Below are 26497 nucleotides of genomic sequence, written 5' to 3'. Positions count from 1 at the left end.
GCTGAGGTGAATACAAAGCACTCGGTTCTCTGAATAATACAGAGAGAGTCCATAAAGGCCAGCTAGGAAGAGTGAGATGTTTTATCTTAAGGGTTTTATCTTATTCTTACTCTAAGCTTCATGTTTTATAAAGCGCACAAGACAGAGTAATGTAACATGCATGAACGCATACTAAAGCACACAGTAATGTGCCAGCCTTGACCAGGAGGATAACATGTGTCAGTAAGAAAATAATTCCAGATGGGTTCCTTTTTCCTTTGACCTTGCTGTTTGCTTTTAACCATAGCTTTCATCACGATTGGTTTTACCTCTTCGTGTTTGCACTGAAAGATAAAAAGGATACAGCTCAGATGTAAATCTGATATGGGGCGACAACAGATGCTGTAGCGACAGCAAAACTCTGATATGAAATTAAATGACCCGTGTGTTAATATGATAGTGATTTTAAAGGGTGTTGAAGCACGATGGGGAAAAGTCTGTATTATTACAGACAACAGCTTCAATAAATTCAGACTATTTTAATTGTTCTTTTTTGTTATTGTTATTATAATTATTTATTAAGAAATGAACAATTTAAATAATATATTTAAAAATGCATAAATAAATAAATGAACCAAATAATATGATTCATTAGCCTATTTGTAAGCTGTTTGAATCAAGGAGATCTGTAGTACTTGGTGAAAGCTATATAGTTATATTTATATTTACACAGATTTTAGAACTGTAACTCTTTAACTCTTCGGATTCTAATATCTGTTTTGTTTCTAAGGTTGGAACAAGCGTGTGGATTATGAACCTGGAACAGGCAGCAAGCAGCTCTTTCCCAAGATGCACCTGGAGACCTGTGATGGCCCTTTATCTTCAGTGCGAGCCATGGTGGAACTGCAGACCAGCCATATTGGGAAGGGCTGTGACAGAGAGACCTATTCTGAGAAGTCTCTGCAGAAGCTCTGCGGTATGGTCAACTTCAGCATGAATTCGTTTCAGTCAGTCTAGATCTGCTTTGAGTTGGTTTGCTGAACTTCATATAATAGTTTAATTCAATTTACAAACATTTCCTCTATTTTGCCATCTAAAAATTCAAGTTTTTAAGTGAGTGATAGTCACTTCTAAAGGTCTTTGCACACTGAGTCTGAAATTCTTGTGTAAAATTTATGCACCTTAAAAAATAAATATGGCCACACGTTGTGTCAATCACAAACACACAAAGTTTACACACTGCCTCTGTCCATCTTACTTTCATCCATCGTAAAAAGTTTGGATCAGGTTTGATATTCTGCATTTTCACATCCGTAGCAAGCATGTTGTTAGGAAAGGATGATGAATATGAAAAAAAAAAAAAACGTGAGAATTTCGGACTCAGTGTGCAAGAACCTTAAGTCTTCCAAAGCATCAATAATCTAATAACACTGTTAAATCTCTCTCTCTCTCTCTCTCTCTCTCTCTCTATTATAATGTTGTTTTGCCCAAATTCACATGTAACTACTAGCTCTTAAAACAACTGATATTTAGACAAAGAAGTATAGAATTTTAATATCTGCCATTTATGAGTTATAAGTCCAACTTCAAAACAATTATTGGTTTACTAGTATGGGGAAGAATTTTAATATCAGTTCATCCCTACAGTTCACCTAACCATATCTCATATACACATACTTCATGTTCAACACACTTTTAAATGGGTTATAAAACAATTTTCATGTATCTCAATAAATCAGTCATTAATTTTAATCTGATGAAAGACTCTTTGAAACTGATGCATTATGAAGTCAGAGCCACTCTGGCACACGATTGTGGAGTGATTAAAGCTCTGACTGATTTGTGAAGCATTAAGTGTGTTGATCTTTTTACCATCTTGGCTCTCTCTCTCTCAGTAATAATCGTTTCCCCTATTGATGTCAGTCGCTTTTGCCCAACTACTTTGTACAGTTAGCTGAAATAAGTGTTTATTGTTTGAAAATAAGCAAATTTTTTGAAGTGTTTCTGAAATAGACATCAAAGCTGCCAACCAAGTATGATATATGTTTTTTTCAAAAGCACACCTAAATAATTTAGATAAATACATGCTTTATGGAAATCGCAAAGTCCCAATGTGTAACCATTAGTGTACAACCTTGAAATGCAGATAGTTTATTCTGGACTGGACATTTGATGACAAGAGCCGCCACTGAGACTCATGTAGCGCTAGAAATTGCTTGCGTAATGTAATCTCATTGACCTGTACCTTTACGGTTTTGCTGGAAATGGATTCTCTCAGAAGAGCTCAGACACTCGCTTGGAGTCTGGCGGTGAATTTATCGTCCAATATCGATTGGCAGAAATAAATATTGCATAGCTTAAAAGCAGCGCCGCTGCCATATTCGCTCTCGCTCCTGTCTCTCTTTGGGCCCGTGGCGAAGTGAATGATGTGGAGCTGTGGAATGAGAACACGTTGCTCTGACATCGCTGCTGCTCATCGCTCATTCTGTCCCTCTGTGCTGGCCGTCCTGTCACCCCTGAGTGGGGAAAAAAGATTCAGTATCCTCCTGTACTCCCAAATAAAACACGCAGAGAACGGCTTGGGAAGGAGGGAGGGAGGGAGGACGACAAGAGGCTAATCAAAGATTGATAGGTGGTGTTGCTGTTGCATATTTAGGGCATCTGTACTAGACTTGTCCTCAAAACGAGTGTGAACATGATTAGTTATATTTCAAAGTTTTGTCTTTTTAAAAGGATAGTTCACATATTCCTAACATATGCTTCCCAGTTGATGAGGAAGCCATACTCAAACTCTTTTAACCCACATGATCACCCTACGAGTGTTGCTAGGCCACATCTGACAGCAATGAGTTTTATAACTAGACGTTTGCTTTCAGAAATGACATTTCAGTCAGGGTTGAATGTGGGTCTTGGAACCAAATGTTACTTGCTTTTCATCTCTAATTTAATTTGAAGTGTGCTGTATGCACAGTATATTTGAATTCCAGGGCGACTAACATGATTTGAACTCTGTGACAGACAGCTTGTAATTTTGCAGTAACCTGAACCAACCTCTGTGCTTTTATCTCCGTAGGAGCAGCCTCGGGCAGCACAGACCTTCTCCCGGCGCCAAGCGCGTCCACCAATTGGACGGCTTCCTTGCTGACAGACAGCGGCCGAGACAGTGACCTCATCTTCAGATTTGATGGACGACAGGCGGCCAATATCCCAGAGTGGGTTGTGCCACAGAACCTGACGGATCAGTTTACCATAGCAACATGGATGAAGCACGGGCCAAGTCCTGGACTGAGAGCCGAGAAGGAGACATTGCTGTGTAATTCTGATAAAACTGGTGAGCTATGGTGACTCAGTAGGGTAAAACCTTTAAGAGGGGCAGAGTCTATATATATATATATATATATATATATATATATATATATATATATATATATATATATATATATATATATATATTTTTTTTTTTTTTTTTTTTAAATAGTGTCTAGACATTTTAGATTATGTCTACGGTTTCCTGGTCTGGCGATCAATCCTCAGTTTGGAAGAATTGAAGAGATCAGTGCTACGGATGTGTCAGACAAACCCGGGAAAAGTTTTATCAGTACCAGACGATAACCGGCAGCATTAAGGAGAGAGATTAAGACTATGGATTAGATCTGGATTAAAGAGTGGTTCAGAACACAATTCTCTGGAGGTTAAAGGGAAACTCTAGTCAGGAAGAAATACAGCATGACTGTCAGTGGTCAGTTCTCCGAGACTGAGTGGCCCTGATGGGGGCCAGGGCAGGGCTCTTTCGAGTTCATTGATCCCAGGCATAATGTTGAGTGGGTGTGAGACTTAATCAATTCAACATGCACTAAAAGCAGTTGCATGAGAGATGTCGGGAGCGGTGTTGAGGTGAGTGGAGAGGGGCGGCGTATGGAGGAGACGTGGCAGCCGCCTTGATCAATGAGAGGTTTCTGAGAAAACGTGAAAGTAGTCCTGGCTTTCTTTGAGTGAGACAGGTGATGAACAGTGAAACATGTCAATAACAGAGAAGAAAACGCTTTAACAGGAGCCTCAGTTTGAATGGCAGCTCTATCATGCACATCCTGTTAAGATTTACCATTGTTACGGATTGACATTTAGTTTGAATAAAAAATGTAATACCAGTTTAAGGTCAAAATGGCTTTTGGAACAAGGTTTGTTGCTGGTAGCTAGTAGTCACCATCTAAGCCAAGGTGGTCTACCTGCTCTAAATAGCCTGTCAAAAGATTACATTTTGGCTGATACCATTAAGCAGATAGCTATTTAAAATGCAATTTAATTTAATTTCAATATGTTTAATTCACATACATATATATATATTTCATTTAAATATATTGTTTTGAATGGTACAAGTGAATTTAGGCACTGCAACATTATAATGTACTGTACGATATGAAAAGTGGGTAGTGATTATCTTTAAACAGTGATAAGTTAATAGTGCTTTTAAAGATCAACTTAAAGTAAGCATTAGATAACGGCAATGGTAACCTAAATTAAAAAAAAATGGAAAAGGAAAAATAGTACATAATGCACACAATATATAATATATATTGAGTTTTCAGTTGCCATTACTCATTCTTCAAAAAAGCAAAAAAAAAAAACTGGTAATCCCTGGATTTTTGAGTGCGATTCATAGAATACATCCTGTCAGTCAGTTCATCCCTGACTGGAGTTATTCCCTTTAGAATTTCTGGAGAACCACAGTATCATTTTTCTCTGTGTCAAGACTTCTCTCCTTGTTTGTAGTGTAATTTTTATCACTCAGCCTTGTATAACATTCGAGAGTGTTTCTAACATGACTATGCAGTTTAGAAAAGCTCTCAGAACGAGGCATGGAAATCTATAAATGTAAATCTTTAATCAACATGATGCTCTTGCTTTGACAACCAATTGTGAGTGATTTGTAGAAAAGTCCCTTTTACAGTCCTAAAAAACATATCATATCATATATTTGCCCTGTCTCTCAATATTTTTTGATGAACTTACAGTAAGGCTTTTCTGTGTTTTCTTTTTGCAGAGATGAACAGGCATCATTACTCTCTATACGTCCATAACTGCCGTCTGGTGTTTCTTCTGAGGCGAGACTTTATTCAGCTGGACTCCTTCAGGCCAGCAGAGTTCCACTGGAGACTGGAACAGGTGAGGAGCCCCCGGGCACCTGTCACACATGCACGTCAACATCACAACCAGCCCTGTAATAAACAGGATGGGAAAAATGCCACACCAATCGGGCTCCATTTATAGTAATCACTTTTGAAGTGAAGTTCGCTCTGTATAATTTTCAATTACCTGTTTTTGAATTATTCATTATCTGTGTGACTGATCTTTCCGTTGCGAAGAATGATCTGTCACTGGTAAAATTATTATTATCAGAAGGACAAATTGGAAAGCCGACGCAAAGACAGCACTCACATTTTCTCTCCCAGTGCTTGTTTGGCTCATAATCCGGCTTGTTTGTGTTTGGAAACACCTTGATTTTCAACATTTCCCTTGGCTAATGTTGAGTGCGGACTAATCTTTTGAAAGAGAGCACTAAACAGACTTTTGTATGTGTGCCACCATGCCTCTCAATGCTTGCCAAGGGGAACAGAAAGCCGAGGTGAGACACGTGTAATAAGTATGAAAACTCTCCACAGCAGTGACCTCTCGCAGGGAACATAATGATAGTCCTTCGCCCACACCAGTACTTAACCGCAAATTACACTCACATACACATTCTCACATCCAGACGTGCACTAGCCCAAGTGCAACATCTCGGACCTTTCTGAGCTGCTGTTAATGTATGCGTATCTACTGAGTAAGCATCCCGTATATGTCATCAAAAAACTTTTTCGTCCTTTTCAAATGCACTGAGCAGATTGTTGGCTGAGAGGACTTTGATCAATAGTCTAGATCAATTACTGCAAGTAGGACTCTGGAGTTCAGGTTTTGGCCATAGTCCAGACCAGGGGTGCCCAGATTAGAGTTGGAGCTAAACTTTGCAGGACAGTCGATCGCCAGGAACAGGGTTGGGCACCCCTGGTCCAGACACTTGTGTGCACCACAATTTTTTGCAGATGTAGAAAAACTAAGATGCGAGAACATTTGGCTGTGTTTGGGTGCGTTTGTTTTCTCACTGTGGCAGTTGTCTAGTGTAGCAGTGAAATATCTGGGCTGGTAGCCGAAAGTTCATACATTTGAGTCCCTCATAGGATGAGACATGAGCTTTGGCTGTTTTGCCCTTGAGCGAGCCACTTAACCTCAGGTCACTCCAGGAGAATTGACCCTGCGTTCAGGCTGACAGCGATTTGCAGTGACAAAGCAGTTGAAATTCATAGACTTTCAGTTGCCTATTGGAGGCAACATGAACACTCTTAGCGATACTGAAGTTCAACGTTATCCAAATATTCTGTGATGTGATTTGCCTCATAATATAATTTAGTTGTTACTTGCTACTAGCAACCGACAGAACAGCTACTTGGCAACCCTATTTAATCTCTCAGTGTGAGCAACCCTTAATAAGTAAATTGTAAATCACAAGCATCTGCTGAATGACAACTTACTACTTATTTGCTCTGACAGGCTCATGCCACGTCCACACAGTCTGATCACTAACTGGCTAATGTTTATGCACAGTAAAATGGCAAGCGCTGGCAAAATTCACTAGATTAAATATGATTGAAGGGTCTCTTGATTATTCAGTGTGGAAGAACTAAACTCTGGGCTTGCCTGGCATCAGAATTTGGTTTGAGATACTAGGAAGTAAACTAGATATCTGTCAGTAGAATTGTATGTGGTATTGGTGAAATTATCAGTGCTTATAAAATTTGGATTACATAGAAATGCTGAGGTCTACCTATATTTTCTGCTATGTTTACTATTAGCGTTATCTGTTTACTGTCATTTATTGTGGTATAATTATTCACTGTAAAAAAAAAAAGTTGAGAACTTAAAAGCTTAAGGCAACCAGCTTCAGCAGATTTTCAGAACTTCTTGTTTTCAGTTTATGCAACAAAAAGTTGAGAACTCAAAAATCTACAAGTTTAAGGTTGCCTTAAACTTTTAAGTTTTCTCAACTTTTTATTTTTTTACAGTGTTTCAGATAATGCCATTAAAAGGCACATAAAAATAAAATGTGGTTGGTCACATGTCAGGCAGTTTCTTCCTGCCTAAATTGGTGGTTCTTGGCCAGAATAATGTTACAAGTTAGGTTTGGCTACATGTGACTATGTGCTACAAAACTGGATTTAAAAATATGGTATCTTTTTCTAGATAAGATCAATAAAATATTGGTATTATTTGCTTCCACTATTTGTCTTATAACACTACAGTTTAGGTTTTGGTTCTGTATGATTTTATTTTATTATTTTATTTTATTTCATTTCATTTATTTATTTTTAAAAAGAGGTGAATAATTTTATTCAGCATTAAATTAATTAAAAGTGACATTGAAGACACTTACAATATTACAATTAATTTCTGTTTTCAACTTTCTCTTCATCAGAGAAACTTGAAAAACATTTATCACTGTTTTCACAAAAATATTAAGCATTCCAGCTGGTTTTAACATTGATAATAATTGTAAATGTTTCTTAATCACCAAATCAGCATATCTGAATGATTTTTAAGGATCATATGCCTCTGAAGACTAGAGCAATGGCTGCTGTAAAGTCAGTTTTATTCCTTCCATCACAGCAATAAATTACATTTTAAAATAGATTGAAATATTTTAAATCGTAATATTTCACAATATTACGGTTTTACTGTATTAAAAAAGTGCAGTGCAACAAACTAATGTGTTCCTTTTTATATGTTTTGAGTTTATACAAGTCATAATTTGTGTGTGCGTGTGTGTTTTTAACCAACATATAATTATTCCAGCGAGGCGTAGAGTTCATGTTGACTGCAATTATTATGACAATAAACAATAAGCTGTCTGACGACTGGTTCTGCCTCAGTGTTCTTGATGGCTGTACTTAGTCTGTTACAGGTAAGAAGGAAAATTAACTCCTTTCAAAGCTTCAGCTCCTTTCCTGTGGTCAGGCAGAGCTCAGCCAGGTGATGAGGAACACAAGTAAACAATATGAGGTCAGTAGACAGGATGCTGTAAAGCAATGTCAGCTGTAGAAGGAGCAGCACTTTTACCCACAATCCTGTCAACATCCACCACATGAAACACTGCAGAGGAAAAAGTCATAATACAGCTGTTGGTTTGTGTTTTACCGATATGCTGTGATATTCTCTGTATGTCTTTTTTGTACATTTATCTTTCATTGCCACTTTGTTGATTTTTGTAGGGAAGAGGTTTTCTTGCATCTGATATCTGCTTGCAAATAAAGCGTGCAAAAAAGGAGAGAGAAGGTGTGAATGTGCTTGTTTACACTTCAGTGCATTTTCTCTCTTCCTGTTTTCCCTGCCATGTACCTCTTCTCCAGCATGGTTTGATAATGGTGTCTCTCCAGCTTGGAGGCAGTAAACAGAATATGCTTGCCTTGATCTCAGAGCACAACACAGCTCTGTTCCCAACATGAGAAGCATCTGTTTTTCTTTCTTTTCTCTCTGCCCTTCTTCTGACTGCTTGCCACTGGTACCTAAACAGCAGATTATCCTGTTGTAAATGTCACCGTAGTTAGTTTGGCTTTTATCTTTAATCCCAACAAACAAACTTTTGACTCTTCTGAGTAATGTCTTGTCCACTTTTCAGCTTGTTCTGGCCAAAAGCAGGCCACTTAGACAGGAAGAAACATGAAAAGGTGACTGGGTTTTTTTTTGGTTTTTTTAATTTAGGGGTGGGTTGATATACAATCTTGGAATTTTATTGTACTGCACTGCTTTTATTGTCATCAGAAAGAGATTTAAGTGTCAAAAGGAAAAGTTATAGAATTCCAAGTGCACCTGAATGTTTTATAGATTTTACGTTTCTCTGTTTACTACTCAAATGTTTTGAAAGAAAGAAAGAAAGAAAGAAAGAAAGAAAGAAAGAAAGAAAGAAAGAAAATGTTATATTCCAAGGATGCATAAATGTACATTACAAACATGTATAATGCTACAAAAGATTTCTATTTCATATAAATGCATTTGTATTTTCTTTGTCGTTTATAATTCCTGAAAATGTATCATAGGAATGATTCTTGAGCACAAAATCAGTATATTAAAATAATTTCAGAAGGAACAAATGACATCGAGGACTGGAGAAAATTGGCTGCTGAAAACTCATCTTTGCCATCAAAGGAATTAATTAGATTTTAAAATGTATTAAAATAGAAAACAGTTTTTGTAAATTGTAATATTTATTTTATTTTTTTCACTATTTTAATAAAATATAAAAGCAGCCTTGGTGAACATATAAGACTTCTTTTTTTTTTTCTTATCAACCCCAAACTTTTTGAATGGTTGTTTAAATCATTTATCCCAACATTCTATCCCTTGTCTTCTTTTTAATGTTTATCAATAGTTTAAGTATTTTTAACTGACTTTATCCTGTTCTGCTCATGAAAATAGCCTCAGATGCTGATATGGCAGAGAACACCCCAAAAATAGTATTTCCATCTGTCCAAAAGTAAAAAGTTCTAATGCCACCAACCAAATTTTGTTGAATCCAATAACTAGTTCTTGCGCAAAAAAAAACACTATATCAACCCTGATAATTATTTTCCCAGATTTAATGCCACAAATGTTACAGAATTGAGCAAATTCAGTGATTGGCCCATCCTCACAGTCACCAGCGCTCATTACAAGCAGGAACAGGAAGTTGCTGTTTGTGATTTTGACTAGATTTATGAGGACACAAATTTGTATAATGGCATGGGTATGACAGAGGTATTACAATATGAATGTGGTTTATGAGGACACTGCCTATGTCCCCGTAATTCAAAAGGCTTAAAAAACATACTAAATGGTGTTTTTTTGAAAATCTAAAAATGCACAAAGTCTCCTGTGAGGGCTAAGTTTAGGTGTAGGGTTGGTGTAGGGCAATAGCACACACAGTTTATTCAGTATAAAAACCATTACGCCTATGGAGAGTCCCCATAAACCACAAAAACCAACATGTGTGTGTGTGTGTGTGTGTTTGTGTGTGTGCAGCGTAAGACCCACAGATGCACAGATTGCTAATACCATAATGTGAGAAAGTCATATTACTTAAGGTGCTTGTCGGCTGAGTAGAAGGACGTGAATGTGTTTGTGTCAGTCAGGCCCTGTTGACAAGTCTGTCTGGAGGTCACTATGGCAGTGCGCTGATCTAAGGCACCTGTAGAAGATTTGATTGACGCCGTCTCCACCCCAGCCTAGCAGCCTGCGGCAGTGTGAGCGTCGTGTTCTATTAAGGACCCGACATTGATCTAGTAAAATAGCTTTGCGGTGATAGCGCGGCAGACACACTTTAGGTTGGAGAGAGGGAGAGGAAAAAAAGACAGGGTGTTGGCTGTTGGGCATCTCATCCAAATGCTGCTCGTTGCAGTCTCATCAGCACTCTGAGAGGACACTCAATGGCTTCCGCTGCAACTCCATTTAGCCCTATTGATTTTGCAATCTTCCTCACACCTGCCTCTTTAGCTTTTTTTCCCCCTCTTTTCGTTGAGAGGGAAAGAATGATGGAGAGGGTGGGAATGATGCCAAGTGAGAGGAGGGAAATACTTGATGGGGGGTTATTTTGTACTATTTGGCTATTTTATTGCTCACTTTCTAACTTTGTTTCTCTTTATCTCTCTTTCTCTAATCACATGGATTAGAGGTTTTCAGTTTAATGGATATACGACTATTGTTATTTAAAGGCATAGTTAAACAAAAAATTATATGTTGTTATTCATGTTGTTCCAAACGTGCAATTATTAGATGTTTTTTGAAAAAAAGAAGCTTTCTCCATTCATAGTAAGATCTGTTACTATGTTATTTTCAAAACACTTATAAATCATACAGAGTGAGTTTTTTTTTTTGAGAAAGTAAAAATATGCATAAAGTTTCCTGTAAAGGATAGGTTTAGGTGTAGGGCAATAGCACATACAGTTTGTATAGTATAAAAACCATTATGCCTATGGGATGAGCCCACTTTTCACAAAAACAAAGTGTGTGTGTGTGAATGAATGATATATTAAAATGCATTAAAAATTCATGTTTTTTTTCATGTTTTCCCCTTCTTGTGATATGGCAGGCCAAACCACAGGTCATTACGGGGCAATACTGGATTACTGGTGAATAATTATTTAAAGTAATTACTTCAATTTGAATACGTTTCTCAGACTTCATGTGTGGATTCATGAAGCTTGCAACATATGATGAAAACAATCTTATTACCTGTTTTTCATATAAACTGTGTTTTCTTGTCTTTTTTGGAGCTTGACAGCCCCTGGTGAACTGTTGTTGCAATACAAACTTACTGTATCTGTTTCAAGGTAAATAACAGCAGGTTTGAAAGAATAATACAGTGAGTAAATAATAAAAACACATTTTTGGATAGACTTTGGATACCTACAAATACAGAGGCTGTCATGTAGCAGTAAAGGCTTTGATCTAGTCCCCAACCTCCCCTCAGTGGCAGCGCACATAGTTCATCGGGTGTTTTCAGCAGGGCACGGCTTTTTTCTATTAAAATGAGCAATGCACCTTGAACGGTAGCTATAAAAATGATTCATTTTGAAATCATGAAATTATTTTTTTTCTACAATGGCCATTAAACAGAGACATATGGAAGATCTCTGCAGATCTGTGAAAACATTGGTTAAGATGCAAGGCGAGTCATCCTTTAATGGCTCTTCAAACACCGGCCTAAATCAATATTCAAAGATTTGTTTGCATTGACACTTCTGCTCATTGATCGGAGGTGTGTGTGCATGTAACGAGGGTCCGTGCGTGGCCCACCTCGACCAAACGGTACTGGTGTGGAAAAGCCTGTGCAGGCATGTCATTTATCCCTGTCTTGCTCAGATCATCGACCCGCACCGCTGCGGCAGAAAATTACACTCCGTCCTGTCAATATGACATTCATTGTACGCTTATCTCCTCACAATTACATGCACCACATCTGTGGCTTCCTTCGGCGATGCGCTTAAGACGCTGTATTGTTTTGTGTTAGATGGATTGCGTTCCATGCATGACCGCTTACTTGCTTTAATGAATACATGAAGACTTATAATGAGATCTCACAGAGGAGAGAGTGCAGCTTATTGAATGTTGTAAAACTTAAACTATAGACAAATAGATGAGTCCCACTGGTGCTTAAAGCTAATATAAATTGTGGGAGGAACAAACGACACGTTTGATTTTCCAGGTACTTACACAAATTTACAGCAAATACACACAAGTGTTGTCATGTTTTGCAAAGCCATGTCATTATTTAAAGTTGTTTTTAAATATTTCTCCTCTTTTCCAAAATATATATTTAAAAATGAAGAACAGGTTACAAAAATGAATTCATTTTAGTGGCATCTGGTTCATAGAAAGTCCAAGTAAAATTACTATTTTATTTTTTTAATAATGTTGCTTCCAAAGGCTGTAGGCCAAAATCAAAAGGCTTATGAAAGCTGCAATATGCTACAACAGATCACAAATTGTCTGTACCAGCAAGTATTCTGCTTTCCATCAATGTTTCAATTATTAGCCATTTGTTTGCAAAGTCCCACCCACTTGACAGTTCTTCCGATCATTCTAAAAAGACGTCAGGCCTCCAGGTGTGGAAAAATCACATTCATTGATTGAAAGCCCAGATACTTTCTTTGAATGCTTGAATTACTCCCAGTGATGCCATTCACTTCCATTCAATTACTCAGGACTCAGAATGAGGCTTTTGTCCAGTGAACATTAGTCTTTATTAAAATCAAATTGTTAATGTAATATTGTGCCATAAACTTCCGATGTTCACTGATTTTTATGGACTTATTCATGAATGAACTGCACATTTCTATTGATATTACTTGAATGAACAGCACCATATTGTTGTTGTATAGAATTATGCAAGAAATACATCTAAGCATACATTTAAAATATTATCTAATTGTATTTGATTGTATTGATTGCAAATATTATACATGTATTTAAGTAATCTATATATTAACTTTTACTTTATTAATTTGCAATTTTTAATATATAAACGTATATGCCTTTCACATGTCGTGCATTGTGCGTCATATTTTAGAGGATTATGTGTTCAGTGTTGTCTCAAAGACAATTTCCATACTTATTGTATATGGCCACAAAAACACAATGGTGACATAAATGAAACTCGACACAATGTGAAGCACTTTCTATTAGAATTGAAATGGATTGAAATGTCATTCACTCGTTTACATGTTCTTATTATGCATATAAAGAATAGGGGAAGGAGTGAAGGAAGTCTCTAGAGTCAGAAAAGTTGCAAAACTATTGTGTTTTGTATTAGCTCTAAGCCTGTATTTGCATTATTTTTCTTTTCATGCCTCGCGTCTTGCCACAATCAAAGCCTATTGTGATGTACCTGAAGGCTGCTTTGTGCTGTGAAATAATCATGAGCCTCTGAATAATGCATCTCTACAGCTCTATTTCCACATTAGCTGAACAAATTTTGCTCGTCCATCAGCGCCAGACGTCACCGCCTACTTTTACGACCATAAACCCTTCCACAACTTTTCACTGAAAGCCGGTCATGTGAGAGAGAGGGAGAGAGAGAGTGAGGGAGAACCTAAAGAATACATTGGGTTCCACCCGACTTTCATCTGCACCATTTCTCCTTTTGCTCCCTCTTTATTTTTGACATTCCAAATATAGCAGCACCAAAATATTCACAGTCTAACGTTCTTTTTTAGGGCTGGAGGGAGGTGTTCTCTCCTTTCTCTCTCCCTCCTACCGTGTTTTGCTTCAAAGTAAAATTTGTACTCTTCTCCATCAGGAATTCTTCGCCTAGAGCTCTTGAGACACAAAAAGAATATCAATTCTGATCACAATTTTGGCAGCTTCTGATGAACATATGTTGAATCTTTGCGCACATGTGTGGCTTGTGGAAGCTGAAGTGATTGCTTTGCATTGGGATTGGTTGAATGCTGCTGCATGTCCTCATCCAGGAATAAGGCTGCCTGTGAACCTCTTTCCGGCCTACCTCGGTCCCCGTGCCATGCCAGTGTAATGGATTTGCATCAATAATGCAGGAGCGAGAGGAAAAAACTCTGCTGAAAGAGTGCATGTACATGTTTGAGAACAGATAGGGAGTGATTTGCGCATGACTTTAGAGGGCGCGACGGAGGAACTGGGGTTTGAATTGGCGCACATGTGGATATGAAAGCGCACAGGTTTTGATGAACTGATGCTGAACTCCACGGCCCCCATCAGTTCTGGGACTGAGTGGCGGGAGAGATTCGCTCCTCTTTTCCTCTGATGACTTCCAGTGAGTTATTTTCCTGGCTTTCGCCCCCACACTTTCGATTACCCCCATCCATTCCCAGCCTCCTCCTCCTCTTCCTTGCTCTATCCTAGCCTTTCACGCTCTCTCTCTCTTTGAAAGCGTGTGAAGCACATCAGATCTGGAGGTGTCAAATGAGCATCGTTGATAAAACAGCCAGTGTCTGAGGTCAACAGCAGTATTTCTGCCATGCGAAAATGGCTCGGACTTAAACTCACATTATTAAAGCTAAAAGGCCACAGGGTTGCGAATAAAAAAGGTTTCTGAGCGATTGAGATGATGCAGAGACTTTGAAGTCTTTGAAAAGCTTGTGTGAGGCTATCGGCAACCAGCCTACATGTTTTACGCACATCGACACACTTTGATTTCTCTTTTTGTGCAGGAGAACAACAACTGCTTATAATGACGTTTCATAATTGAAAGCTAGAGTTTGAATTTGCCATTTCACTGAAGAACGAGCTCAAATTTTCCTTCGGAGACTCCTGTGTTTGTGTGTCTGTCTCTGTGTCCAACAGTGTTCCATTCTAAACAGGGATGTGCCTTTGAGACAGTCCCAGGCTCATTAGCTGAGTATTTTATTGTCTCATTACGTTGTTTACGAGATGAAAAAACGCACACAGAAGTGCGTACGCAAACACACGCTCGTGCCCATACTGTCACAGTGATGCACCGTGAAATATCAATTCGCTCAAAGTTTCTCCCTCACCCACGCCCCCTGAGGAAACAGAGGAGACACACAGACCAGAGTGTGTCATTATTGACATACTAATGAGTTAGCAGCCATGTGGCAAACTGCAGGGCTGCCAGTGCTCACCACTGTGTGGGGAGAATATCTGCTTTTTTATTAAACAGCCCAGTGGGAGACTCACTACTTTCACACCCACAACGTGCAACCTAACCTGGCTGCCTTTGGATGTCAACATGTCTAAATGTGCATGCAAGTGCGATTAAATTGTTTTCTTTAATATCTCTCTGCATGAGTCAGTTGCAAAAAGTACCATGATATTAATGTTATTTTTAAGGATACAATGTTAATAGTGCATGTTTTCACATACACCATGTCAGTAACACATGCTGTATATGAACCTGCAAGTTTATGTATATGAAACTTTCACTTATATATAATGACCATGGTATGGCCGTGGTCCTTTGGATATGTACCAAGATAATTGCATAGAATTCTTTGATTTGTCTTGCAATACCATTGTATAGGGTGATCATTGATTTACATAAGAACTATGGTGATACAGTGTTGGATGTGTACCATGGTAAAATTGTGTTTTTGGACATTTACTGTGCTAAAATAGTAAAAACGTGAAAGAAAGAAAAAAATAACTTGTAAAAAGACCTTGTACCGTGGTACAACTAGTATTTTAGACATGTTCCATTGTATTCCATGGTATTATTGATGATATTTTTGACGTACCATGGTATTCTTAAAAGATACAATGGATTGCTATGTAAATGGTACGTAATTTTCATTACTATTTAATATGAAAAGTATACTGTTTGATTTTTACTTTTTGTAAGGAAAGCTTTGAAATACAGATAACAGCCATATCACCCTGTAGCCCAAGACTGGTTGCCCACTGAAGCTAAGCAGGGTTGAGCCTGGTCAGTACCTGGATGGGAGACCTCCTGTGAAAACTAGGTTGCTGTTGGAAGAGGTGTTAGTGAGGCCAGCAGGGGGTGCTCACCCTGCAGTCTGTGTGGGTCCTAACGCCCCAGTATAGTGACGGGGACACTATACTGTCAAAAAGCACCGTCTTTCGGATGAGACGTTAAACCGAGGTCCTGACTCTCTGTGGTCATTAAAAATCCCAGGATGTCTTTCGAAAAGAGTAGAGGTGTGACCTCGGCATCCTGGCCAAATTTCCCCATTGGTCTCTGACCATCATGGCCTCCTAATCATCCCCTTACACTGATTGGCTTCATCACTCTGTCTCCTCTCCACCAGTAAGCTGGTGTGTGGTGGGCGTTCTGGTGCACTATGGCTGCCGTCGCATCATCCAGGTGGATGCTGCACACTGGTGGTGGACGAGGAGACACCACCCCTCACAATGTAGAGCGCTTTGAGTGCTTAGAAAAGCAGAAAATCGCTATATAAATGTAATGAATTATTATTATTATTATGCCATGTAAATACCACAATATACATGTCTAAAATGCACCAGTAAGTGCCATGGTAGTACCATGGTATTTTAGGAATGGTAGTACTATGGTATGCTTGCAAGTATCTTTGAGTTACCATATAAATACTATAAGTACTCAGTTTCAGTACTCTGGAATATATCGAAGTATCATAGTATTACCATGAGATACCATCACTGTACTGAAAGTACCACAGTACTACCATAGTATTTTAGGACATATGCAATGGTATTACTATGTTATTCTTGAAAGTACCTTGAGGTTACCACATACAATCCAATACAAGATATCAAAGTTGAAGAAGCATAATTGTAGGCTACCAACACATTACTAGATAGCAATCTGTAAACTACCAACACAATACTATATAGTAATAGCCATATTACTGTTACCGTATGCTTTCTAGTGTCATAGTATTCTTTGAATTAACCTATACTAAATACCATGGAAGTTGAATATGTGGTTGTAATGTGTGTGTGCGCGTGTTTTTGTGACACATGAGGACACACATTTGTATAATGACATGGGTATGACATAGGTATTACAAGGAGAAGGTGATTTATGAGGACATTTCCCCATGTCCCCATAATTCAAAAGGCATATAATCATAGGCCTACAGAATTTTTTTTTTTTTTTTGAGTAAGTACAAATGCAAAAAGGTTCCTGTAAGGGGTAGGTTTAGGTGTAGGGTTGGTGTAGGTCGATAGAAAATACGGTCTGTACAGTATAAAAACCACTACGCCTATGGAATGTCCCCACAATTCACAAAAACAAATGTGTGTGTGTGTGTGTTATATATCAACATACTTTGGTATAATGATTTGATATGATCACAGTACCATGCTATCATATTACTGCTCTGTAATGGGTGTTTAGGGTTTATTCCTCTGCATGTCTATGTTTGTGTGTGCATGCTTGTACTTGTGTATGGAACCCTCATTACCATTGTCCAATTTCCACATATCTGTTACTGTAAAAACAATTTGCTCCTGCTCTTGGCTGCAAATAGATTAATTTACACAGTGTAGGCTCCAAATTGGGAAGCTTGGGAGAGGTCACTCTTTAGTTGACTTTTGTCCCCGGAGGGCACGGTCTAATTCCTGCTCTAATTACTCACTCTGTCAGCCTGTAATTTATAGTCACCTTCCAGAGCACCACAGGCTCGTCGCCACCTCTGTTAGCGTGCCTGCCACCGAACAAACAACACCTGTAAAATATATCAACCACTACACTCAACAAAATGTGTCAGGCTTCAGTCACAACAGTTTTGTGTCTTAATCATAATCTAATGCGGTCACGCTGGTCACCGTATTTTCCTTGAGTGACGTGTTTTGTGTGATTGGCTCATTAGGTCTGTGTTTATGGTGCTGGGCTGTTTTCATTTTTTTAATTGTGACCTCTGCGTGAACTAAATTCACTTGATAAACAAGGTTTAAGCATAGAATTGCAATCTCGCTCCAAACAGCTTAATGAATACTGAGAAAGTCACCATGAAGGACGTGCCTGCTGGGTTTTTCAGCTATGGTGGAGTATCAGAAACTGTAAAACTGTCGTTCAGTTCAGGCAAACACTCCAAAATACTGAGGCCATGCCCTATCAATTTTTGAGTGGTTTGTGTATTTAGTTTTTTTGTAGCAAAAATAGATTTTCTGTAAGTGCATGGTTGCTAAAACAATTATTTTATTTATTTATTTTAGTTAATTTTATTTGATATTTTATGATATTTATTAATAAAATAAAAGTATATTTGCCATTGTCCTCTCACTCTTTTTGCATGTTCCTGCAAGTGGCCTTTTTCCTCTTACAAAAATGGTGTTTGTTTTAAGTGGCACTGGAGAGGAAGGGAAATGGAATTGTCACTCTTCATTTTGTTACGGCTTTATACACTCTTAAAAATAAAGGTCCTTCGTGATGCCATAGACGAACCTTTTTGTCTAAATGGTTCTGTTTCACAAAAGGTTCTTCAGATGCTGGGTTAAAAATGAACAAATCCAAAGATTGGGTTGTTTTCAACCAACAGTTGGGTTAAATATTTAACCCAACCGTTGGGTCAAAACAACCCAATCACTGGGTTTGTCCATATTTTACCCAGCGCTGGGTTGTATTTAAGAAAGAGATGGTTCTTTAAAGAACCTTTGACTGAATGGTTCTTATATGGCATCGCTGTAAATAACCTTTTAAGCACCTTTATTTTTAAGTGTGTATCTCATTTGTTACTTGCCATATGTAGAAAACAGATGTTTTGATGACAGGGAAAGTTATGTGGCAAAAAAAAAAAAAAAACTTTTTTTTACCAGATAAATAGTAACTTTTAGGCAAATTTTAGATATTACCCCTAAAATAGAATTTGTTGTCTTTGTTAGTAGTTTTTAGTGTGGAAAGCTTCTGTAAAAAAGACTGTATTTTAACTGTTTTAAATTATGAATAGCTTCCAGATTCGCTTTCAAAGCAGTGGGTGATCTGTGCAAATATTTAATTTTGTGCAAATATAATTTTTCGTTTTTGTTTCAATTTATGAAACTACAGAGCTCACAATTGTACACAGTTTTAAGCACAAATCCAACACAAAGCATAGTCCACTTGCTTTGTTACTTTCTCTTTCCAAACTCTCTCTCCTTGCTGCAACTGAACATTTGTTTCTGCCCTAAGGAAAGCCACAGTCAGACCCTCTGTCCACATGCACATCAGAAGCCACTTACACGGCACAGCCAATATCACGGCCCACTGCAGATCTCAGAGCTGCTCTGCTGGATCAGTCACCGATCTCCCCCGTATCATCTTGGCCAAAAAAACTGTCATTTGTATGTGTCATTGCAATCAGCAAATTGCAGTGTTTGTCTTGTCCTCGTCACAGCAGCTTGGCCACCGAGCCTAGACCTTCATCTGAAAGCGGGTGGTTTAAAGGGTCTCTTTCATCGACTTTCTCTGTAAGAGGTGCACCGTCTAATTTAATTCTATAGGGATATCCAAGACAGGTATGAGCTCCATCTCTCGTGGCGAATAACGGCTGTCAGAGAGTATCAGTGTGCAGGTTTCTTGAAGACCTCCTTATGCTTCCAATAGTAGCGTTCCTGGAGATGAGGAGGCAGGTGTGTGGATTACAGTGCCAAGCATGTGCTAGTCGGCACAGCAACAAACTTCACTAATCAATTACCCAGAATGCCCTTTGCTGACTCACATGAGGGTGATGGGAACAGCACTACCGCTATCTGAAGATCCTTCCCCACCTTGCACTCTGAGCTTTAGCTCTGTCTACTGATTTGCAAATGTCTCTTTCCAGTAATTGATTATGAGATGTGTATCTACACCTCCATAAAAGAGGGAAGAGAAAAAGCACTTCTTCACTTGTATGTTTGCCATTCTGTATATAGAACCAAATCATTCCTCCCACAAGGCCATTTGAGGGAGCAGATGATGGAACAGATAAAGCAGCTCCTAAAATTAGCCTAATCTGCTGTTCAATCAAGGAAATAATGAAACCTTGAATTGCACCTCCCAATTCAGCTCACAGTTAGAGTCCCTGGACTCCTTGATTAAATGCCACCTCCGAAAAGTTTTCTGCGGTAGCCATTTATTCTTTCTAAATGTCTTGGCCGGCGTTCCAGGAGCAGAGAGGCAGCATTATTATATGCTGTGGGAGTGTTAGTTAGAGATAGAAATGGTTGATGTAACAAAGACATAATGAAATGTAATATATTATTACATCCTTTTGACAATATACAAGATGTCTAGATTTATTTTTCCTGAAATGAGCGCCCGTTTTCTGTTGACGGGTTGACCTATAGAAACAAGGAACCTGGGTGAGACGTATCGAAGGGCCATAATTTGCTTTGCCATCTAGAATTAGGGGAGAGGAAAGTTCCTATTTCTAAATAACATTTTGTTTGAAAAAAATACTGCGAAATATGACTGCTGGATTCATTAATATGTTAGATCTGTTTTCACAGAAAACTGCTTTTTTTCTCAAAATTTAGGAATACACTCACATTATAAATTAGCCTCAAGGATGAAAAGCATGGACTAAAATCCAAAAGTCAGATTTTTAATTTTGATTGAGGGAAAATATGGAAATTATTTAGATGGAAAGTGTGATAAATGTGTACATTTTGCATCTTAATATATGAAAAAATGCCACATGCAGACTTCCATTTTTTATGATGATGATACAAATATCTCTTTAAATCAAATAACTGATTCGTAAAAAAAAATAACTGCGTTCTGGCTAATGATGGTTAATTCAGGGAAAATATTTTTATGCCAGAGTCTTTATGAATAAAAAGTAAATAGTTACAGAATTTATTAATTTATACTATCCACTCCCATTCAAAGGTTTGGTGTTAGTACTAGTAAACATTTTTTTTAGTATTAGTTACATAAAAAGTGATAGTATAGACTTATGCTGTTACAAAAGATTTCTATTTAGAACAAATCCTGTTCTTTTTAACTTTTTATCTTGAAATAAAGTATCAATTTCCAAAAAGAAAAAAAAAGCAGCACAACTGTTTCCAGCATTGATAATAAATCAGCATATTAGAATGATTTCTAAAGGATCATGTGACACTGAAGACTGTAGTAATGGCTGATGAAAATTCAGCTTTGCATCACGAATAAATTATATTTTAAAGAATATTAAAATAGAAAAACTTTATCAATATATAGTAAATTAAATTTTAATTATATTTCAAAATGCTACAGTTTTTACTGTATTTTGGATCAAATAAATGCAGCCTTGATGAGCATAAGATATTTATTTAAAAAAAACATTACAAATCTTACTGATATCTATGTGTGTGTGTGTGTGTGTGTGTGTGTGTGTGTGTGTGTGTGTGGAAACAAACTAGGTAGGATGACGGAGACATAGAAAACTAAACTAAAACAGATCAACATGTAACGTGTGTGTGTGTGTGTATGTGTGCATGTTTATGTGGTTTATGAGGACACAAATTTGTATAATGACATGGGTATGACAGAGGTATTACAATATGAAGGTGGTTTATGAGGACACTGCCTATGTTCCCGTAATTCAAAAGGCTTAAAAAACATACTAAATGGTGTTTTTTTGAAAATCTAAAAATGCACAAAGTCTCCTGTGAGGGCTAAGTTTAGGTGTAGGGTTGGTGTAGGGCAATAGCACACACAGTTTGTTCAGTATAAAAACCATTACGCCTATGGAGAGTCCCCATAAACCACAAAAACCAACGTGTGTGTGTGTATATATATATATATATATATATAATTACATGTTGATCTGTTTTAGTTTAGTTCCTACCTAGTTTCTTTCCATGGTTATTAATTAGCTCCACACCTGTTTCTCTTTCTCCTTGATTGTATTTAAAGCCTGTGTTCTCCCCTGTTCCCTTTTCTGTTATCGTTTTGGAATTGCGTTTGATTGTGCTTAGTTCATTCTGTGGATTATTAAAAGAACTCTGTTTGATTATACTCCATCGTGCGCTTTACTTTGCACACTAAAGTCGTGACGTATTGTCAAGTATGGTGACCCATACTCGAAATTGGTGCTCTGCGTTTAACCCATCCAAGTGCACACACACAGCAGTGAGTAGTGAACAAATCCACACACACACACACACACACCGTGAACACACACCCGGAGCAGTGGGCAGCCATGCTGCAGCGCCCGGGGAGCAATTGGGGGTTCGGTGCCTTGCTCAAGGGCACCTCAGTCGTGGTATTGAGGGTGGAGAGAGCGCTGGACACTCACTCCCCCCACCTACAATTCCTGCCGGCCGGGGGCTCGAACTCGCAACCTTTCGATTACTAGTCCGACTCTCTAACCATTAGGCCACGACTTCCCTAGACTCATAACTATATATATATATATATATATATATATATACACATACACGTAGTACATATATATCTCACCCAACTCACCCAACCCTAGTTAGAGACCAGCATCTCAGTATATTGCAAGCCTTATCTGAGCAGCAGCACAAGCCTGCAAACACAATGCATTAATGTTGAATGAGGAAAAGTCCTGTACCGCCGCAGCCTGCGAGGCATTTCTCTCCCGCAGCCAACATGACACAATGAAGCTTGTGCATGTAGAAGGAGATGTATAGTTCTAGGTGTTTTTTGTGTTGCAGCTCTTGATTATTGTCACACTCTCATTTATTTGTTTGCTCTGAAGGTCGTGGATGCAGTTTGTTGACAGGGACAGATTAAAAATGTTTAGAGCAAAAAAACGAGAAGAGCGAGTGAGGGATGGGGGTGGAGGAGGAGGCCAAATGTAAGCGTGTTTTAATCCTTGGCGGCGTGTGCCTTTGTGTGCTGAAACAGCCAAAATCATCTCCTGTCAGGCCAAGATTAATGCTTCATGTGTGTTTCATTAGCAGCAAAGCATGCACATGTTCACACAGCGCCGGGTTCTGTTCGTTCCTTGACGGACATGTAATGAGGACGAGAACGGACAGAGTCTGCAGAGGTTGACATGTCATCAGTGCTCTTATGAATGGCAGTGGAAAGCATTTGCAGTCTGTTTAGAATAGAGATGGGTCAGTTAGTGACGTGAATTAGCTTTAGATTAATTTTTTTTTCCCTTCGTTTTTGTATTTTTTTTACAGCAGCTCTTTATATCTTATGTCAGAGACCCCACATAAAATATGAATGATTGCAATTACTTTTCTTTGTAAAAATAGACTGCTGCCCCCCATGTATCTCAAAATAATACAGTCATTGTTGGAAAGTGTTCAAATACACAAAAATGCTTGAAAACCAAAGAATTTGTGGGACCTGAAGGATTTTTCTCAAGAACAGCAGGCAGTTTTACTGTACAAACAAGGGACTCATGAACAACTATCACTAAACAAAACAAACAAACAAATAAAATAAAAAAAATCACAGCTGTGGATCATTCAAGTAAGAACACAGTATTAAGCGTATGTAAACTTTTGAACATGGTCATTTTTATAAATCCAACTATTATTTTCTCTTGTGGACTATGTGTAAACTTATTTTATGTGAAATATCTAATTCAGGTCAGTACTAAATAAACAATAGCATGCATTTTGTATGATCCCTCTTATTTTGTTAAAATAATCAACATTTTGCGGATTCTGCAAGGTGTATGTAAACTTTTGACTTCAACTGTATTTTCACAAAATTAAAAATAATAAAAATAATTGAGTGTTGTATTAGCTGCTTGATACATGTGGAAGTGCCCATCTCCAAAATTTGATGAGCAGTTTAGCATGTTTGCAATCTACATATTTTGCTCATGGCTTTTTGCACACAATTACATTGCAATTAACAAGCTTCAAGTGTTGTCCACATGTTTACACACTGCAGGCTATTCGTTTTCATACTCTGAACAGAAGCCCGGTTGCATGAGCAGTTTAATTAACCAGCGCTAATGCTGCTGTTTTCATGCCTCGCTGACACTGGACATTGCTTAGGCTTTCTAAATGGCATGAGCTTATTTTTGCATTTTCATTTCTGGAAACGTTTTGAAGAGTCTTTTTTTCTTTAATGGGTTGGCAACAAAATTACAATTTACTCTTCTCTTCTCTTCTCTATGCAAGGGGTTCAAATCCCAACCTTTTTCAAGCCAACTGACAATGACAGTGATCGCCCTGCAACTTCATTTAATTGAGTTTTATTTCATAATATACCAGAATTCCTCTCATGCTCCTGTATTTCAACACAAGTGCCCAAACGAGAAAAATGGCCTAGAGACTGAAGGGTACTTTGTGTTGAGTGTGTGAGTTTGTGTGTATGTGTGTGTGTGTGCATGTTTGTGACATTGAAAAGGACAGAAAAAGGTTAGGCTGATAGAGTGAGATTGCTGCAGAAAGAAAGGAAAAATAGAGAGGTTTATGAAGAGTCCAGTGAGATGGAGATAAAGAGAATATCTATTCTAGAAAAGGAGAGATAAGAGAACGAGAGGAATAGAGGTGTGGAGTGAGATCTGTCCCCAGAGGCAGCGGTTAGACAGAGAGAGAGAGCTTCTCTCTGGGGACATGGGCTCTTCTATCCATTTACTCCCCTCTGCAGTAACTCGGCATCACCCACTCAGTCAGCTTCAGTTCCATTTGCTGCTACATATGACAGCACGTAGAGTATTAATAAGCATGTTTACTGCACTATGCAAGCAAATTATCATGATGATATTACCAGTGCTCTGAAAATAACCATTCAGTTACCTGCAAATGTTATCAGGAGTTAATTGTTATGAAATTAAGATTTAATAGATTTTTTTCGAGTGTCATTTATTTGTATTTGTATTTTCTTTCAGCACAGTGGAACAAAATGTCTCAAGAAATAAAAAGAGGAATTCTTTTTAACTTTATCTTGACAATCTTAACAATGTGGCACTAATGAAAAAAATCTGGCTGGCTAGCACCTGTGTTTTGTTATTATTTTTTTATATACTATTATTGGTAACACTTTATTTTAAGGTGTCCTTGTTACAAATGTTGCATAATAAAAATTAATTATGCATAATTACATGCAAGTAACCCTAAACCTAACCTTAACCATATTGCATAACGTCTCGGTTACGTATGTAACCCTCGTTCCCTGAAGGAGGGAACGGAGACGTAATGTCAGTGTGACTGACTAATGGGATCTCGCCCAAGAGCCCAATCACCTTTGAATGTTAACAAAACAAGCCAATGACAGTTGGCGTGCGTGTTTCGCCACACGCACCTCGTCCCGCAGCGTTGGTATGAAAGGAGAGTGCGTGAAAAAGCACATCAGTTTTTCACTGAGGAGCCGAGACTGTGTGCCTCGGCCGTATAGCGGTGGTTCAGCAACTCTGGACATTATGTCTCCATTCCCTCCTTCAGGGAACGAGGGTTACATACGTAACCGAGACGTTCTCTATCAGTCAGTCACGTTCGACGTAACGTCAGTGTGACTGACTAATGGGATCCCTTGGAAAACGCCACTATTGCTGACCCCCTCCAGTGCCCTGCGGAAGCCTGCAAGTTGGGACGGAAGATAGGACAGGGCTTAGGTAGAGATGACAGCCACTGCTGTTCCGTACAGTGGGTATGGATAACACTGGGAAGTGAAGTGAACTGAGAAGCAATAAAAGCGCACGTATCTGGTCTGTAGAGGGAATGGCGCAGCAAGTGTGATTGACACCGAGCAGTGTTATTGGCCATCTGAGGCAAGTACACGGGAGGACTCGGGCTCTACACGGAGATTATAAAATCTCGCAAACGTGTTAGGTGTCGCCCAGCCAGCAGCTCTACAAATGTCTGCTATCGAGGCGCCCCGCGCCAATGCCCAAGAGGAAACAACGCCTCTCGTAGAAGTAAGCACTGGGCCTGATAGGCCAAGACTATAGCCTCCACTATCCAGTGGGTAAATCTTTGTTTGGAGACAGCCTTTCCCTTCTACTGTCCTCCGAAGCAGACGAAGAGCTGGTCTGAGGTCCTGAAGCTCTGCGTGTGGTCCACGTAAACATGCAAAGCGCGGACAGTACAAAGCAATGGCTGGGTCTGCCTCCTCCCGGGGCAGCGCTTACAAGTTCACCACCTGATCCCTGAAGGGCGTGGTGGGAACTTTGGGCACATATCCAGCCGGCCCGATTTAACCTCCTCGCCCCTCTGAGGAACCTGATGACCAATTCGTGCTTCCCCACAGACTTACCATCTACTGCATCGTGATGTTCGGCAATAGCGGCAACATGCACTTTGAGGGAGATGGCGGGCGAGTTGCGACATGCGAAGGGAGCGTAGACCGCCTTGGTGGTTGATGTACGCAACGGTCGCAGTGTTGTCTGTACGGACCAGTACATGCTTGTCGTGTAGCAGCGTTTTGAAGCGGCGCAGAGCAAGCCCGGGAAAGCTTAGCAGTCAGTTCTGGATCTGACTCGGGCAACGCCACTCTTCCTGCCGTCAGAAGCAGCAGCACTGGACAGCAACCTCCGCTGACACGCCGTTACACCAACACTGTCGTTTGCTGTCTTGCAGACACTCTCAGAGATTCACGCTGAAGACTCGGCTTCAGCTATACTCGCAAATAAAGTGGCAA

At 38.9% G+C, this 26497-nt stretch overlaps 1 protein-coding gene across 1 annotated transcript in view; it reads left to right on the top strand.

Moving 5' to 3' along the window:
* The window catches only part of clstn2a (calsyntenin 2a), a 213596-nt gene that overhangs the window by 165616 nt on the left and 21483 nt on the right, over nt 1-26497 (top strand). Inside the window, exons 6-8 of the mRNA XM_079380083.1 lie at nt 770-955; nt 3053-3310; nt 5021-5142. Coding sequence (XP_079236209.1) covers nt 770-955; nt 3053-3310; nt 5021-5142 — 566 coding nt within the window. The remainder of the gene's footprint in view (nt 1-769; nt 956-3052; nt 3311-5020; nt 5143-26497) is intronic.

This window comes from Barbus barbus (genome assembly GCF_936440315.1).
Source record: "Barbus barbus genome assembly, chromosome: 26".
NCBI lineage: Eukaryota > Metazoa > Chordata > Actinopteri > Cypriniformes > Cyprinidae > Barbus > Barbus barbus.
The sequence above is the reverse complement of the archived record's forward strand: the minus strand, read 5'-3'. Positions and strand labels throughout refer to the sequence as shown.